The sequence below is a fragment of the Girardinichthys multiradiatus genome, chromosome 7 (assembly GCF_021462225.1).
Source record: "Girardinichthys multiradiatus isolate DD_20200921_A chromosome 7, DD_fGirMul_XY1, whole genome shotgun sequence".
NCBI lineage: Eukaryota > Metazoa > Chordata > Actinopteri > Cyprinodontiformes > Goodeidae > Girardinichthys > Girardinichthys multiradiatus.
The window spans coordinates 21,660,871-21,674,983 of record NC_061800.1 but is presented as its reverse complement, the minus strand read 5'-3'; the positions used below and the strand labels follow the sequence as shown (position 1 = coordinate 21,674,983).

At 38.9% G+C, this 14,113-nt stretch overlaps 1 protein-coding gene across 2 annotated transcripts; it reads right to left on the bottom strand.

The window, feature by feature from the left end:
• Positions 1–62: 62 nt before the first annotated feature.
• LOC124871323 (dynein light chain Tctex-type 1-like) lies at positions 63–12,912 on the bottom strand. Of its 2 annotated transcripts, none has more exons than XM_047370573.1 (5): positions 12,784–12,912; positions 11,595–11,636; positions 11,379–11,502; positions 10,899–10,976; positions 63–683 (listed from the first exon to the last, which is right to left on the bottom strand). In XM_047370573.1, the coding sequence occupies exons 1-5, from the start codon at positions 12,808–12,810 to the stop codon at positions 613–615; spliced, it is 342 nt and encodes a 113-aa protein (XP_047226529.1). In that variant the 5' UTR covers positions 12,811–12,912; the 3' UTR covers positions 63–612. The 2 variants fall into 2 exon arrangements, with proteins under 2 accessions (XP_047226529.1, XP_047226528.1); XM_047370572.1 differs by lacking the exon at positions 12,784–12,912 and adding an exon at positions 11,745–11,801.
• Positions 12,913–14,113: the final 1,201 nt, after the last annotated feature.

The following is a 14,113-nucleotide window of genomic DNA, read 5'->3' as shown; positions in this document are numbered from 1 at the left end:
TGGCCAATCATGCAAACTGCGAGTATTTTTTTAAGTTAGAAAAAAGCTGTACACTCATAAAATACGGACAATGACATTTATTTATTGAACATCCGTAGTTTTGAAGCTGCTTTCAATGAAATTCACCCAGAAAATCAGAAAATACCTCTCAAATACATGTACAGAACATATTATTAAAATGTCAATATACACTAATAGAAAACACTTTATAGAAGTTAATTACTAAAACAATGAACTTTCTCACACGCTTTCCTGCATTGTGCTAAATCAGGAAATGGAGTCTAAGCTTTGAGCTGAATGTTTTGAGGTATTATGATGCAGGAATTTAGCATTAGCCAAGTATAAATAGGAGCAAAGTACAAGTATTGCAAAAAGGATTGGGACTAATTAGTGTTTCAGGCTGTCATTAAGGTCGGTTGACAAAAGCTTCTACCAGCCTGGTTTTCTGAACATAGCCTTCATCCATACAGACACCAGTGTACATATGCAGAACTGTCTGAGGGGAGAAATGTTGTCCTGGGGGGATTTCGTCTCAGGACCCGGTGTCACTTTGAGCACAGCATCAGAGCTGACGGCGCTTGGAGGGAGAGCGGCTGCAGCTCGGTGTCGCTGTCACATCGACACAGCGAACACACTGACCACACAGTACATGGTGCGGTTCTCCCACCGGACAGTGCAGCTTCCTGAAAATGCATAAACCAGCTGCTTAATGCATCTTATCAAGTTTCAACTATAAAAATACATTTATTTGGAAAGATTAATAACATTGAAAACGATTTTACTGAACAATTAAAAATATATATTGACTTTAAAAAGGAATGTGAGGTATTTTAAACTGTGATAAGCACATGCAAATCCTATATTCTGATTAATCTATAAGTACTGTACAATTGGCTCAGTAACCTAATCACATCAAAGGGGCTAATCAGTATAAGTAAGTTCACATTCTTCTGTGTGCCTCAGAATTGCTCAAAATGAGCTGTTCAGTATATCTGTAAGCTATCTGCAGACAACCGGCTGTTCATTTTAAAGTTGTGTACGGTGAATCCCTACAGTACAGATCCCTGGGAAAATGTCAAGTTTAGCATCTGGTCTGCTTAAGTTCACGCCTGTCATCAGTTATAGTGAATCTAATTAACCAGAAACAAAGTTCGGCTGTCCTTGTAGGCCTTTCCTGACATTTGCTCATTTCTGGACTTTAGCTAAGGCAGGGAGGTTACAAAGGATCAGGATAATATTGTTTAAAGGCATCAGTCAAAATATTTTCACTTCCCCATTTCTGATAAGAAAAGGAAATGTAAACTGGACAGGAAGGCTGCCAAAAGCTCAACCAACAAGTGCTGATTGTGTCCCACATGTGACATTTATCTCCAATATTCTCTACATGCTTGGTATAAGGAGTATGGTTGTAAGAAAAGGCTTTTTCCTCCAAACAAAACATTTAGGCCAGACTAAAATCTCCCAAATCTTTGCTGGAGGATGGGTTATGGTCTAATGAAAGCAAACGTGAACTATTGGGACATCATTCTCAAAAGGTTTGTTAGGCACAAAAACACCGTGCATCATTGCAGTGGGAGGTAGCATCATGATCTGGGGTCATTTTATTCTGGTGAAGCGGGGATTTAGTTGTCAGGGTGGTTGAATAGTGACAACCAGTCAGTTTCGGTCCTAAACCTGCAGGAGTCTGCAAGCCCGAGCAAACCTCCCAATTCAACAAAAGAATGGCATCACCAGAAGAGAATTAAAGTTTAGAAATGTCCCAGCTAAAGTCCAGAACTAAATCTGTAAGGCCACCTGAAGAGGGCTTTGGACAAGAGATGTCCTTACAATCTGATAGATATTTTCAAAGTAAAGTGGGCAAACATTACCAAGATGTGGCTGATGAGAGACTCCTACCAAAGAAGATTGACTGCTGAAACTGGATCGAAACGTTCTCCGATGAATGATGAGTTTAGGTGTGTCCACACCTCTGTAATCAGGTTATTGCAGCTATTTTTATTTATACTTTCTTTGCCCCAAAGAGATTTGGTTGTTTTCAGCTACATTGTTTGATGTTTGTCACATTAACGGTGACACAAGTATGAAACATAATTTATCATGGAGTCCTTTTCTCCAGGACAAAAACCTGGCAAACAAAAACAAGGGAGTCAACAGGTCTTAACTCCACTGTGGGAAGAAGTTTTCCTCTATAAAGATGGAGACAGAGACCTGTGGACAAAAACAATCTTATATATTTTAGATTTGCAAGCTGTCTGTCAGGTGCATTTTTGTTTTTTGAGGAAAACATTTTAGATTTAGAGCAGCAGAGTTATTATCTGCTTAAAAATATGCACTTTATAAACAGTGTTTTCCAAATCTGGCACTGCCGCAGGGAATATTTTTGTTAGGTAGAAAGTTTTCATAAACTGGTTTGAATTCTCTTCAGTGAAAGAACACGGTGAGTCACAACTCTGGAGAAAACTGATGAGGATGAGTTTTCTCTGTAGCGTGACATTAAATATGATTGTATTTGGAACAGATCGTAGGCCGTTATTTTGTAGAATATCTGCTGTCAGTCATGTAATAAAAATATGAGCTCTACAGCAGTGTGTCCCATGTTCACCCAGTTAATTTGTAACTGCCACATCTCTATTTCTACAAGTTTCTGTGTATTTTTAAGTTAATTTTGTGAAGCGTCACTAGAGGGCGCTGTGGTGTCAGAATAGACGTGTGTTGTATAGAGATATGTCAAGAAAAAGCGATCTCAGGAAGAAGAGGAGAAAGAACGCAGAAAGAAAAGAGCATGGACAGAAAGGTTTAAGAAAGGAAGCAAAACCAAGAAGAAAAGAGGTTTTTTCCTCATTTCTTACTTGGTACTCAGCCAACAAGGTATTTTGTCTGTTTTTATGCTGTAAAGTCTGTTTAAAGCATAAAAACAGACAAAATACCTCAAGCTAATTATTGTCTTGTCTGTGTTTTAGTTTTCACGGTGTGTTTTGAATCTATACCAAGATGGATTCAATAAATTCATTAGTAAAGAAAACCAGGAGCGCATGGGATCGACGGCATGCGGTTGAGGAGCAACATTTAAGATAAGGCCATAAGTAACTTGGACACTCAGAAGTTAAGAGTTTGTCTAAGTAAAGGGTACGAGTTTAAAGGTTGACTAATTGAACAGTAAATAAAGAAGGTACCTGTTTTCTGCCTTCAAGCTAATCCCAAGTTTTCAGTTTAAAGGCACATACTGTACGTTTATGTACTAATATTATTTTATTTCATATTTAGACTTTGCTAAGAGTCGAATTAATGCTGTATACTGTTAGAATGTTTTGAAATCTGATTAAGTAACATTTGGAAATATTTTGGGAATATTTTAGTTGACATAATAGTTATTTAAGTTACTCTACTAAGCTACTCTTAAAGTTTACTCTTTATTAAGCTAATAAGGTATTGTAGTTTATATTCTACTTCTATTACAACCCTTTATAAGATATTTACCTTATTTGTAGTTTGAAGATAACTTTCAGTTTACATTAGACGTAATTCACTTTATTGACAAGTTAAGTTACAAGCCAAAACTATGACTGAGCCAGGTGACTTCTCCGTTGAGCCTGAAGTTAGTGCAGACCTTCAGTTGCAGTCTGAAAAAGAACAAGCTACTGTTCCTAATGAACAGCAAGAGCAAAGACAACTAAGAAGAAGTCAGAGAGTGAAAACGCTCACAGAGAAAGGAAGAGAAATGCAGGAGGAGAGGGTTCAAGGACTCCAGCAAAGATTTAACTATAACTATGAAAAGTGGAGAACACGTGCCAAATCATCCAAGAAACCCCTCTCTCAGACACATTAAGTGAAGACTTACTTAAGGACATTATTGGTGATGTTACAGGTCTTCGTGCAGATGTTAAAAAGGTATATGAAGAATTACGTAAGTTTACACCACCAGATCAAGCAACATGCCGCAGAGTAGACCTGTGTGTGGAGATCTCAAACCTCATTGTCAAGAAAGCGACCGATAGATTAGATGGGAAAAAGGAAGAGGATCAAGATTGGCCAGATGCAGGCTCCTTCTTTCAGACAACAAACAGCAAGTTGAGCATCTTTAACACAAGTAGGAAACAGTCTGAGCAATCAAGCAGATCCTCTGTTAAACTTCAAGAAGCAGCAGCAGAAGCAGCTGCAAGTCAAGCTGTTCTTACAGTGTTACAAGAACAAGAAAGGGAACAGCAAGAAATTGCTAAACTTGAAGCAGAGGTTAGGAAAAAGGCCGTAGAACGAGAAGCACTGGTCAAACAAATGCGCTTAGAGAGAGAAGCAGAAGAAGTTATACTGAGGATGCAACGAGAAGCAGATGAAGTTAAGTTAAAGGCTCAGCAAGAAGAAGAGTATGCAGAGCTGCAGAGAGCTTTAGAAGAAAAGAAAAGAAAGATTCAGCACTTGGAAACGGTTAAAGATCTTAAAGCAGCACAAGCGAGAATGCAGGTGTTTGACCAAAGAACTGTTAAAGAAGAACACAGGGTAGATGTAACAAAAATCAACACAGAAGTTATAGGTGATACACATGTAGGTTTCCCATCTCTGCTTGAACAAGTTGAACCACAAGCTATGGCCACACCGTTAAGTGATGGTACATCATCTCTTGTTAAAGTGCTAGCAAGTGCACTAAGCGAAGCCGCAATCCCGTTCCTGAGCCTGCAGTATTTAGTGGGGATCCCATAAGATACAGCGACTGGAAACATTCATTTGAAACCCTGATTGATCAAAAGAACATCCTGGATAAGGAGAAGATATTCTACCTTAGGAGATATGTGAGTGAACAAGTTAAGAACGTACTTGAAGGATACTTCCTGCTAGGAACAGAATCCACATATCCTGCAGCATGGAAGATTCTTGCAAAGGCTTACAGAGATAAGTTACAAGCATGGCCAAAGATGACCTCAAAGGACAGTTTTGAGCTCCGAGACTTTGCAGATTTCTTGCGTAGTTGTGAAGCGGCAAGGGTTCATCTGAAGTCCTTGGAGATTCTTAATGACTGCAATGAGAACAGAAAGATTCTTTCCAAGCTTCCAGATTGGCTCACCGCTAGCTGGAACCGTAAGGTCATGGAAATAGAAGAACAAACAAGTCAGTTTCCCACTTTTAGCCAATTTGTTGCATTTCTAACAAGAGAAGCTAAGATTGCATGTAACCCTGTTACATCACTGCAGTCACTGAAGCAAGGTGAGTCTGATAAAGCAGAAAAACCGAAGCCAACAAGACAGAGACAAATTGGAGCTAAAACACTGATGACAATTTCCCAAGAAAGGATATCACTAACATGCTTATTCTGTAAAAAGCCCAAACACAGTCTACACAAATGCAGAAGTTTTCTGGAGAAAGTTGTCGCAGACAGAGTTAAGTTCATTCAGTCAGAAAAGTTGTGTTTTGGTTGTCTGAAATTAGGTCACTATTCGAAGAACCGTACCAACCGCAACATTTGTGAGGAGTGCAGCAAAAGGCATCCTACTTGTCTTCATGAAGATTGAGTCAAAACTAAGGAAGGAAATAAACAACCAGATAAGTCGAACACAAATACTGAACCAAGTCAGAACAGTGAAGTTCAAGAGAAAGTTATAGCCTCGGCTACGACAAACAGAGTTGTAAGCAAATAAAACAACACACAAACAGCTGCAATCATTCCTGTGTGGCTGCCATCTTCAGCAAAGCCTAAAGAAGTCCTTGTATATGCCTTACTGGACTCACAAAGTGACACTACCTTTGTACTAAGTGAAGTTGCAGATTCACATGGAATAAACCAAGAACCTGTCAGATTAGAGTTGTCTACTATGTGGGTTTAACTTGAGTAAGAAGATAACTTTACCTCCAACTTATACACAAGAGTTTATTCCGGCTAACAAAGCTCACATTCCAACTAACGAAACAGCCAAAGCTTGGTCGCATTTGGAATCAGAAATCGCACCTTTGCAAGATTGGAAAGTAGGATTGCTGATCGGATACAACTGCTGACAAGCTCTACTTCCAAGGGAGATTGTATCATGGAAAGAAGATGAACCATATGCTCAGCGCATAGATCTTGGTTGGAGTATCGTCGGACAAAGTAACCCCTGTTTGAACTACGGAGATGCAATTGGAATCAGTCACCGCATTATCGTCAAGAGCGTCATTCCAGAACTCAAGCCTTCTGTTATGCTTCAGGAAAGTTTCCATTATGTGAACAGAACAAAGGTAAGAGATGTTACTCCTTCAGATATTGTCAAGGCGCTAGAGGCAGATTTCTCTGAAAAGGCAGTTGATGATAACCCTATCTTGCTAGAATATTTGAAGTTTCTAACCAAACTTAAAGGGAACATCAAGAGAAATGAAAGAGGTGCCATTACCATTTCGAGATGGCAGACCCAAGTTACCTGACAACAAAATATGTGCATTTCATCGTCTGAAGTGTCTGAAAAAGAGACTTAAGAAAGACAAAACATACTACATTGACTACACAAATTTTATGAACAACATATTCTCGAGAGGTGACGCAGGAAAGGTCCCTGGCAAAGAAACAGACAACAGCCCTGCCTGGTATATTCCACACCATGGGGTCTATCACCCACATAAACCAGGGAAGATCAGAATTGTATTTGATGCCTCTGCCAAATACCAAGATACCTCTCTCAACGACCATCTGTTAACCGGTCCTGACCTGACGAATACTTTGATGGGTATTCTTTGTCGTTTTCGTAAAAGTTCTGTCGCATTCATGTGTGATATAGAACAAATGTTTCACCAATTCCACATCACAAAGGAAGATCAGGATTATTTAAGGTTTCATTGGTGGGACAAGGGAGACTTGGAAGTGACACCATCAGTCTACCGAATGAAAGTTCATCTTTTTGGAGCAGCGTCTTCTCCAGGCGGTGCCAACTTCAGTTTGACACCTTGTGGCCCAAGGTGAAGATAGCTTTCCAGAGAACGCAATACGCTTCATACAGAGAGACGTTTATGTTGATGATGGTTTAGCAAGCGTTTCTACTGAGAGTGAAGTCATTCAACTTATCAAAAACTCAAGAGAGCTGTGCTCTACAGGGAAGTTAAGACTTCACAAGTTTGTGTCCAATAGTGAGGGTGTTATGTCCACTATTCCAGTTGAAGAGCGTGTCACAGTTAAGGACCTGGATATGTCTCTTAGTTTGCCACGCATTGAAAGAGCTTTGGGAGTGGATTGGTGCATCACATCAGACACTTTCAAATTCAGAGTTCAAGTCAAGTCAAACCCATTGACAAGGAGAGGAGTACTTTCTATTGTAGCCTCTATTTATGATCCCCTTGGTTTTATTGCACCGTTTGTCCTCGTAGGCAAGCAGATTCTCCAGCAAATGTGTCGGAATAAGGTCGGTTGGGATCAAGAGCTTCCCAAACATTTAAGATTCCAGTGGGAGTCTTGGATCAAAGATCTTTCTGGTTTAGCTGACATACAGGTCCAAAGATGTTTTGTTCCATGTGATTTTGGACAAGTCAAAAGCTATGAGTTACATCACTTTGCAGACGCCAGCGTCAATGGATATGGTGCATGTACGTACCTGCGAGTCATTAGCCAAACAGATCAAGTCCATTGTTGTTTAGTAATGGCCAAGTCAAGAGTCACCTTCTAGTGTCGCAACTATCCCTCGACTTGAGCTTTCAGCAGCAGTTGTTGCTGTTAGAGTTAGTGATCTACTCAAAACAGAGCTTGAAATCCCAGACATGCAAGAGTTCTTCTGGACAGACTCAACCGTCGTTCTTAGCTACATTAATAATGACGCCAGAAAATTTCAAGTGTTTGTAGCTAATCACATTCAAAGAATAAAATCAAGCACACAACCAGAGCAATGGGCATATGTTACATCAGAACATAACCCTGCAGACTATGCCTCTAGAGATTTAACAGCAGAACAACTAAAGTCCTCTGATTGGTTCACAGGACCAGCCTTTCTCTGGGAAAGGAACCTACCTGATAGAGATGTCAAGGTGGGAGAGACCAAAGGAAATTAACCGGAACTTCGCAAAGTCTTTGTGTACTACAGAGGCTAAAGAAGAGTTAACTATTCTTGATAGATTTGAGAAGTTCTTGGAATGGTCCAGATTGATCAGAGCACTTGCAGTTTTGAGGAAAAAGGTCAAGGAATTTAAGGGTGAAATACTGAAGAGTGAAAAGGGAACAGGTTTAGAAGAGAGAAGAAAAGCAAAACCGTTCGTCATTAAACTTGTTCAACGGAAAGCTTTTGCTGAAGCAGTAAACAGTCTGAAATCAAAGAAAACAGTTTCCAAGACCAAAAATCATGAACTGTACAAGCTAAGTCCATTTTTAGATGAGGAAGGCGAAGGCGTACTCAGAGCTTGAGTCAAGCAGTGTTACATCCACACGTGAAGCATCCAGCAGTACTTCCAAAGGACAGTTATATTTAAACTTTATTGATAAGACATTTTCACCCTAAGGTTCAGCACCAAGGTCGTGGAATAACTATGAATGAACTGCGAGCTAACGGTTGGTGGATACTTGGAAGCAGCCGTGCAGTTTCATCATACATCTTCAAGTGTCGCAAGTACAGACGGAAAACAGAGTCTCAAAGCATGGGAGATTTACCAGTAGACCGGACAGAACCTACACCACCCTTCACCTATGTAGGCATGGATTGTTTTGGTCCGATTTTCATCAAAGATGGACGGAAAGAGCTCAAGAGGTATGGGCTCATACTTATGTGTTTATGTTCACGAGCCATACATATTGAAGTAGTAGACGACCAAAGCACAGACGCATTCCTCAATGCTTTGCGAGCGTTTATTGCTATCAGAGGTAATGTTCGGCAACTAAGATGTGACAGAGGAACCAATTTTGTTGGTGCCCAGAGAGAGTTTCCTAATCTCTTAAAGGATATGGATCAGGAAAAAGTGAAAGTACTTAGATGTGAATTTCTCATGAACCCCTCATCAGCTAGCCACATGGGTGGAGTGTGGGAATGGCAGATAAGGACAATCCATAGTATTCTTTCAGCTGTTCTCGACCATTCAATGAAGAGACTCGACACTACATCTTTGAGAACTTTGTTGAACGAAGTTATGGCGATTATCAACAGCAGGCCACTCTCTGTGGAATATTTGAATGATCCTACAGGCCCCGAACCGCTGACACCTAACCACATCCTAACTATGAAGTCAACCATTGTTCAACCTCCACCGGGAAAGTTCATTAAAGAAGATTTGTATCTTCAAAAAAGATGGAGAAGAGTACAATTTTTGGCCAACGAGTTTTGGATCCGTTGGAGGAAAGAATATTTACTCAACTTGCAACCAAGACAGAAGTGTACTGCACACAGAAGAGATCTGCAGATAACTGATATAGTGCTTCTACAAGAAGAGCTTGCACCACGTAACGAATGGAAGTTCGCTAAAGTCACAGATGTCTATCCTGGAGCAGATAATAAAGAGAGAAAGGTTAGACTCTTAGTTAGCGAGAGGACATCTAACAAAAATGGTAAACTAGTTAAGAGCGTGAGATTTGGTGGGAGTGTAACTGCCACATCTCTATTTCTACAAGTTTCTGTGTATTTTTAAGTTAATTTTGTGAAGCGTCACTAGAGGGCGCTGTGGTGTCAGAATAGACGTGTGTTGTATAGAGATATGTCAAGAAAAGCGATCTCAGGAAGAAGAGGAGAAAGAACGCAGAAAGAAAAGAGCATGGACAGAAAGGTTTAAGAAAGGAAGCAAAACCAAGAAGAAAATAGTTTTTATCCTAATTTCTTACTTGGTACTCAGCCACTGAGGTATTTTGTCTGTTTTTATGCTGTAAGTAGTTTATTTGCTAATTGTCTTTATTTTAATCAAGCTAATTATTGTCTTGTCTGTGTTTTAGTTTTAACGGTGTGTTTTGAATCTATACCAAGATGGATTCAATAAATTCATCAGTTAAGAAAACCACTTGCGTCTGTCGGTACCTGGAGGAATTATATAATTACTCAATGCTCAGTGTGTCATAAAGGTGTGTAGAGCAGCTGGCAGATGCTTTAATGGGTTCAAATCTTTATTGTCTCTGTGCTGATGCTAGGCTTTGTAAATTCACACATATGTTCTCCTTTATGTCTCTCAAACTGCATTATCGAGTGTTTCAGTCAAAATAGCTCCACAGAAATGCTACTCAAGTGACATTCAACCACCTTAACATCTTAATAACAACAAATCAGGTGATTGAAAGTTTCCAAGATGTTAAGAAACATCTGCTGACCTGTTGATGCCCTGTTTGTTTCTCAGTTACCACCCACTCTGTGTCAGGGCTACATGTTTATTGCGGGTAACTAAGATCTGGTCGCTTAGGAAGGATTTTACTGCAAGGTTTGAATGGTCATTCTTAGCACAATTAAACTTTATCTGAATCAGACAGAAAGCATATTGATGCCAGGTCTAAACGGAGGCCTTGTAATATATATTTTTTCATTAATGTAGTATTTAGTAGAAAAGGTTATTCTGTCAATTTTAGCTTTTAGACAGAATCCAGTATCTGCAGCTAAGATGGCTACAGAAACTGGCAACTGGAATTGACCAGTCTAACTGCAAACAATGCATCTTTACAAGCAGTCTGGGAAATTATCCCCTCCTTTGATGTGTTTTGTTTCAAATGATACAGTTTGAGATGAATTCATCGAACAAAATCGAAAAAAAGAGCAGTTTGTTTGAACACGATCGATTGATCCAGAATTACAAACCATACAGATTTAGCATTCTTTCTCATGGCACACCTTTCTATTAAAATAACTTAAGTTTAATGCTTTGGAATTATTTTCACATGATACGAATATTAGTTTTAGTCTAAAATTTTAAACATTCACTGATGATGACATTGGACACAACTTAGCAGGTGAATTAAGGCATTAAATTCCACATAGACCAGCTCTACTGTCTCTTACCGTCTGTAGTGGTGTCCCAGTAGCAGGAATTGGCTGTGTGGAGACCTGCACCACTCTTCTGCATGATGGTACAGTTTACTGAATCAAAACAGACACTGGTATTACACACATACCTATTATACCTCAGATATTCAATCAAATACAAGTTTGGGTGCACTGATTGTAGTTTTCTGGCTGATTACTAATCTTTAAAAAGCCTGACCTGCCGATACCGATTTTATTATTTTTTTTACTGACACTGTCAGGTGTTATTAGGTCACAATACACCTTCAAAGTTCCAGTCTTATTATATTCAAAAACATTGAACAATACCCATGTAACAATACAAACTTGTTTTAACTGCATAGGAGGCAGTGCTCACAAATATAAGTTAAATGTTTAGAGCATTGAGGTTCCTTTAGTCTCGGCCGATCGATCAGTGCACCCCTAAATACAAGCTCTTTACATCGTCACATGTGAATAATGTAAATAATGGCTCACCGATGTATTTGAAAGGGCGACCTTGCTTCACCAGGTGAGTCAGTGAATGCTCCACGATGTTGGCCGTCCATAGGTTCACTTTGTTTTGGTTATAGTCTGTTCCACCGATGACTCCTTCAATACACTGAGACAAATCAACAATCAGGACGTTTTTCTCATGTTTTCCAAAAGAATGGAGTTTACTACTCATTATTTAGGGGGGGGGGGGTAATTTACCTCCTTCACCAAGACACTTGTCTCATCAGTATTGAAGTTGCCCTGCAGGATTATTTTAAAGGAGAAAAAGCACAACAACGGTTACAGTACAGTTGACCACTCTTTTTTCTCTTTCTAATTTTATTTTGGCAGTCTCTGATATTCTCTTACAGCATATTCAGAAGAGTGGTAGTAGTATTGGTTTAATGTCATATCAACAACAAGGACTGCATCACTGCAACAAGGTATAAACAATATACTTTATATAAAAATGAATACATAAAAACTAAAAAGAATTTTAAATAATATTTGCAGATTTATACAATCTTTTTTTAACAGTGTTCAGGCCTTGTTTATACTGAGTACTTTATTAAGCATATAATCTATGTTTTTTGGGTACTGAAGCAATGCATTACAAATGTTGCTTGTGTAAATGTGCTCTGCAAAGAAAATATGGTAATGTTTGCTTGGCATAAATACCAGTAATAGTAAGAACGATTCTGAAATGTTCCTGAAAGACAAACAGTAATGTACTTTCATAAGTGTCTTGCATTAAATGTTTAATTCAGATGCAACAAAATGTGTTTCTGTTTTAATTCCCCCTGATTTAGCAGAGTAGTAAAGGGCTTTTTCGGGCATCTGCACCAACTTAGATCAGCTCAAATTAAAAATATATATTACCTAAACTCTTCAAACCTAAATCTTATTCTACAGTAATAACAAAAAATAATTTAAGATACAATTTTCTTATCTATGATATTTTTACTTAATTTGCCAAACTGAAAAGGAGGGTTTTAAAGATTTAACCACAGATTAACCTTAAAACCCTTATCTGAGAGGGTTAGGAGGCCAAAAAAAGCAGTGAAACAACCCTTTTTATCTTCTAAGAAGTGTGCATTTGTTTTGGCCTGACTGGTAGGTGCAACATCAGCTGATTTCTCATTTTAATGAAATTTTAGCCTGTTTGTTTTATTGACTTAAATCATTTTGCGGCACAAATATGTCCCCCGAGTTAGATCAGCTGTCACAGAGGCTGGTTTTTCACATAACAATTGATAAACAACCTGTAAACAAAGAGATAATGATGCTGAGAGCAACCACACCCATCAGCTAACTACCTGCGCTAACAGCTAACTGGTTTAACTAACCAATACGGATTTAAAAGGCGGACCGTAGACCTGATCGTATAAGAATAAAAACATAGCTTTACATCATCACCAGAGGTGTACTCCTCCATCCCTGTAAACACACAAGACAACGCCTGTCTCTTCCCTTTGTGGTCACTGATGACTGCTGTTACTCTTCCTGCTGAAGTTCTTCTTCCTCCTTTTTTATTCAGTTTACGCCGAGTGCTAGCGCCACCTACTGGACTGAAGCATAAGTGCGCTGCTTGTGTGTTTCAGGGTTCAGCAGACTACCATATTTTTCTTTTTTGAGTTGAATTGGTCTTAAATTGGAAAAAAAAAATTATTTTCCGATCTCAACATATTAGGATTGCTTTATAACATAGGTGGTAGTTCTGGATACTTACTTATGAATCTGAACAAATTACCACCTAATTAAATGAAATCTATATTATCATTACAGTCATTTGTCCTTTATTAAATGTTGCAATATCCAAGTTTCTGATAGAGACAGACATTTTAAAAGTTGATATTGTAAAATGATGCACCAACATAATCGGTTTCAACTTTCCTTTTTGATAAACCTTCCAGTTAGTGCGTGTCAGGTCATCCTGAAGTATCTCTTTTAGATGTTGCTTCAGGTTTAGGTTGGTGGAGAACATACTGACCACTTCTCCTCACTCTGCTACTTTCTACTACTCTCCATTTATGCTTTTTTATTTTGCAGTTTTTGGCCTATAGCATCTATAGCCCCTTTCAGATCATAGGTCAACAATAAATAAGCAACCCCAACTTGGCTTACAACTTGCAACCTTCAGCTGAACACTTTACATAAGACGTGTGTTGGGACCCACAGCTCTGAGCTCTGTGTCATGCATGTAGTTCAAATACATTTAATGTGTAATGGGAAGTTGTTGTGTACCGTCCTTAAGATGCTATCATCTGGATCACACTCTATTATTCAATGTATTTTTCAGATTAGACAGACACTGGATGATCATGCTGTTTCTTCGCTTTGTGTGCATCCACAGACAGATCTGCCGCTGCCACTGTCCTTTGTATCATTATCCTTTACAATCATAGTGGTAATGGGCTTTTGACTACTTCCCACCCTGGTCTGGGGAGTAATATTGGTGAGTCAACTTCAATTCCCTCATTCTGTGTTGGGACCTTTAAGTTGATCACAAGACGTAACGAACATGTGGATTATGGAACAAAGAGGTGTAAATAACAATGGTTCCCGCCTGGAAATGGCCTCAGCTGTTGCTAACCATTTTTACATTTCTCAGCATGGCTCAGCATCTACATGTTTAGGTGGTTTATCCCTCAGTAAAGCATCTATCTATCTATCTATCTATCTATCTATCTATCTATCTATCTATCTATCTATCTATCTATCTATCTATCTATCTATCT

Excerpts from the sequence above, each read along its gene's own strand:
- LOC124871323 (XM_047370572.1), bottom strand. The coding sequence starts at position 11,786 with ATGACATTAAACCAATACTACTACCACTCTTCTGAATATGCT. Across the intron at positions 11,637-11,744 it reads ACCACTCTTCTGAATATGCT|GGCAACTTCAATACTGATGA; the intron begins GTAAGAGAATAT and ends ATAATCCTGCAG. Across the intron at positions 10,977-11,378 it reads TCGCCCTTTCAAATACATCG|TAAACTGTACCATCATGCAG; the intron begins GTGAGCCATTAT and ends GTTTTGATTCAG.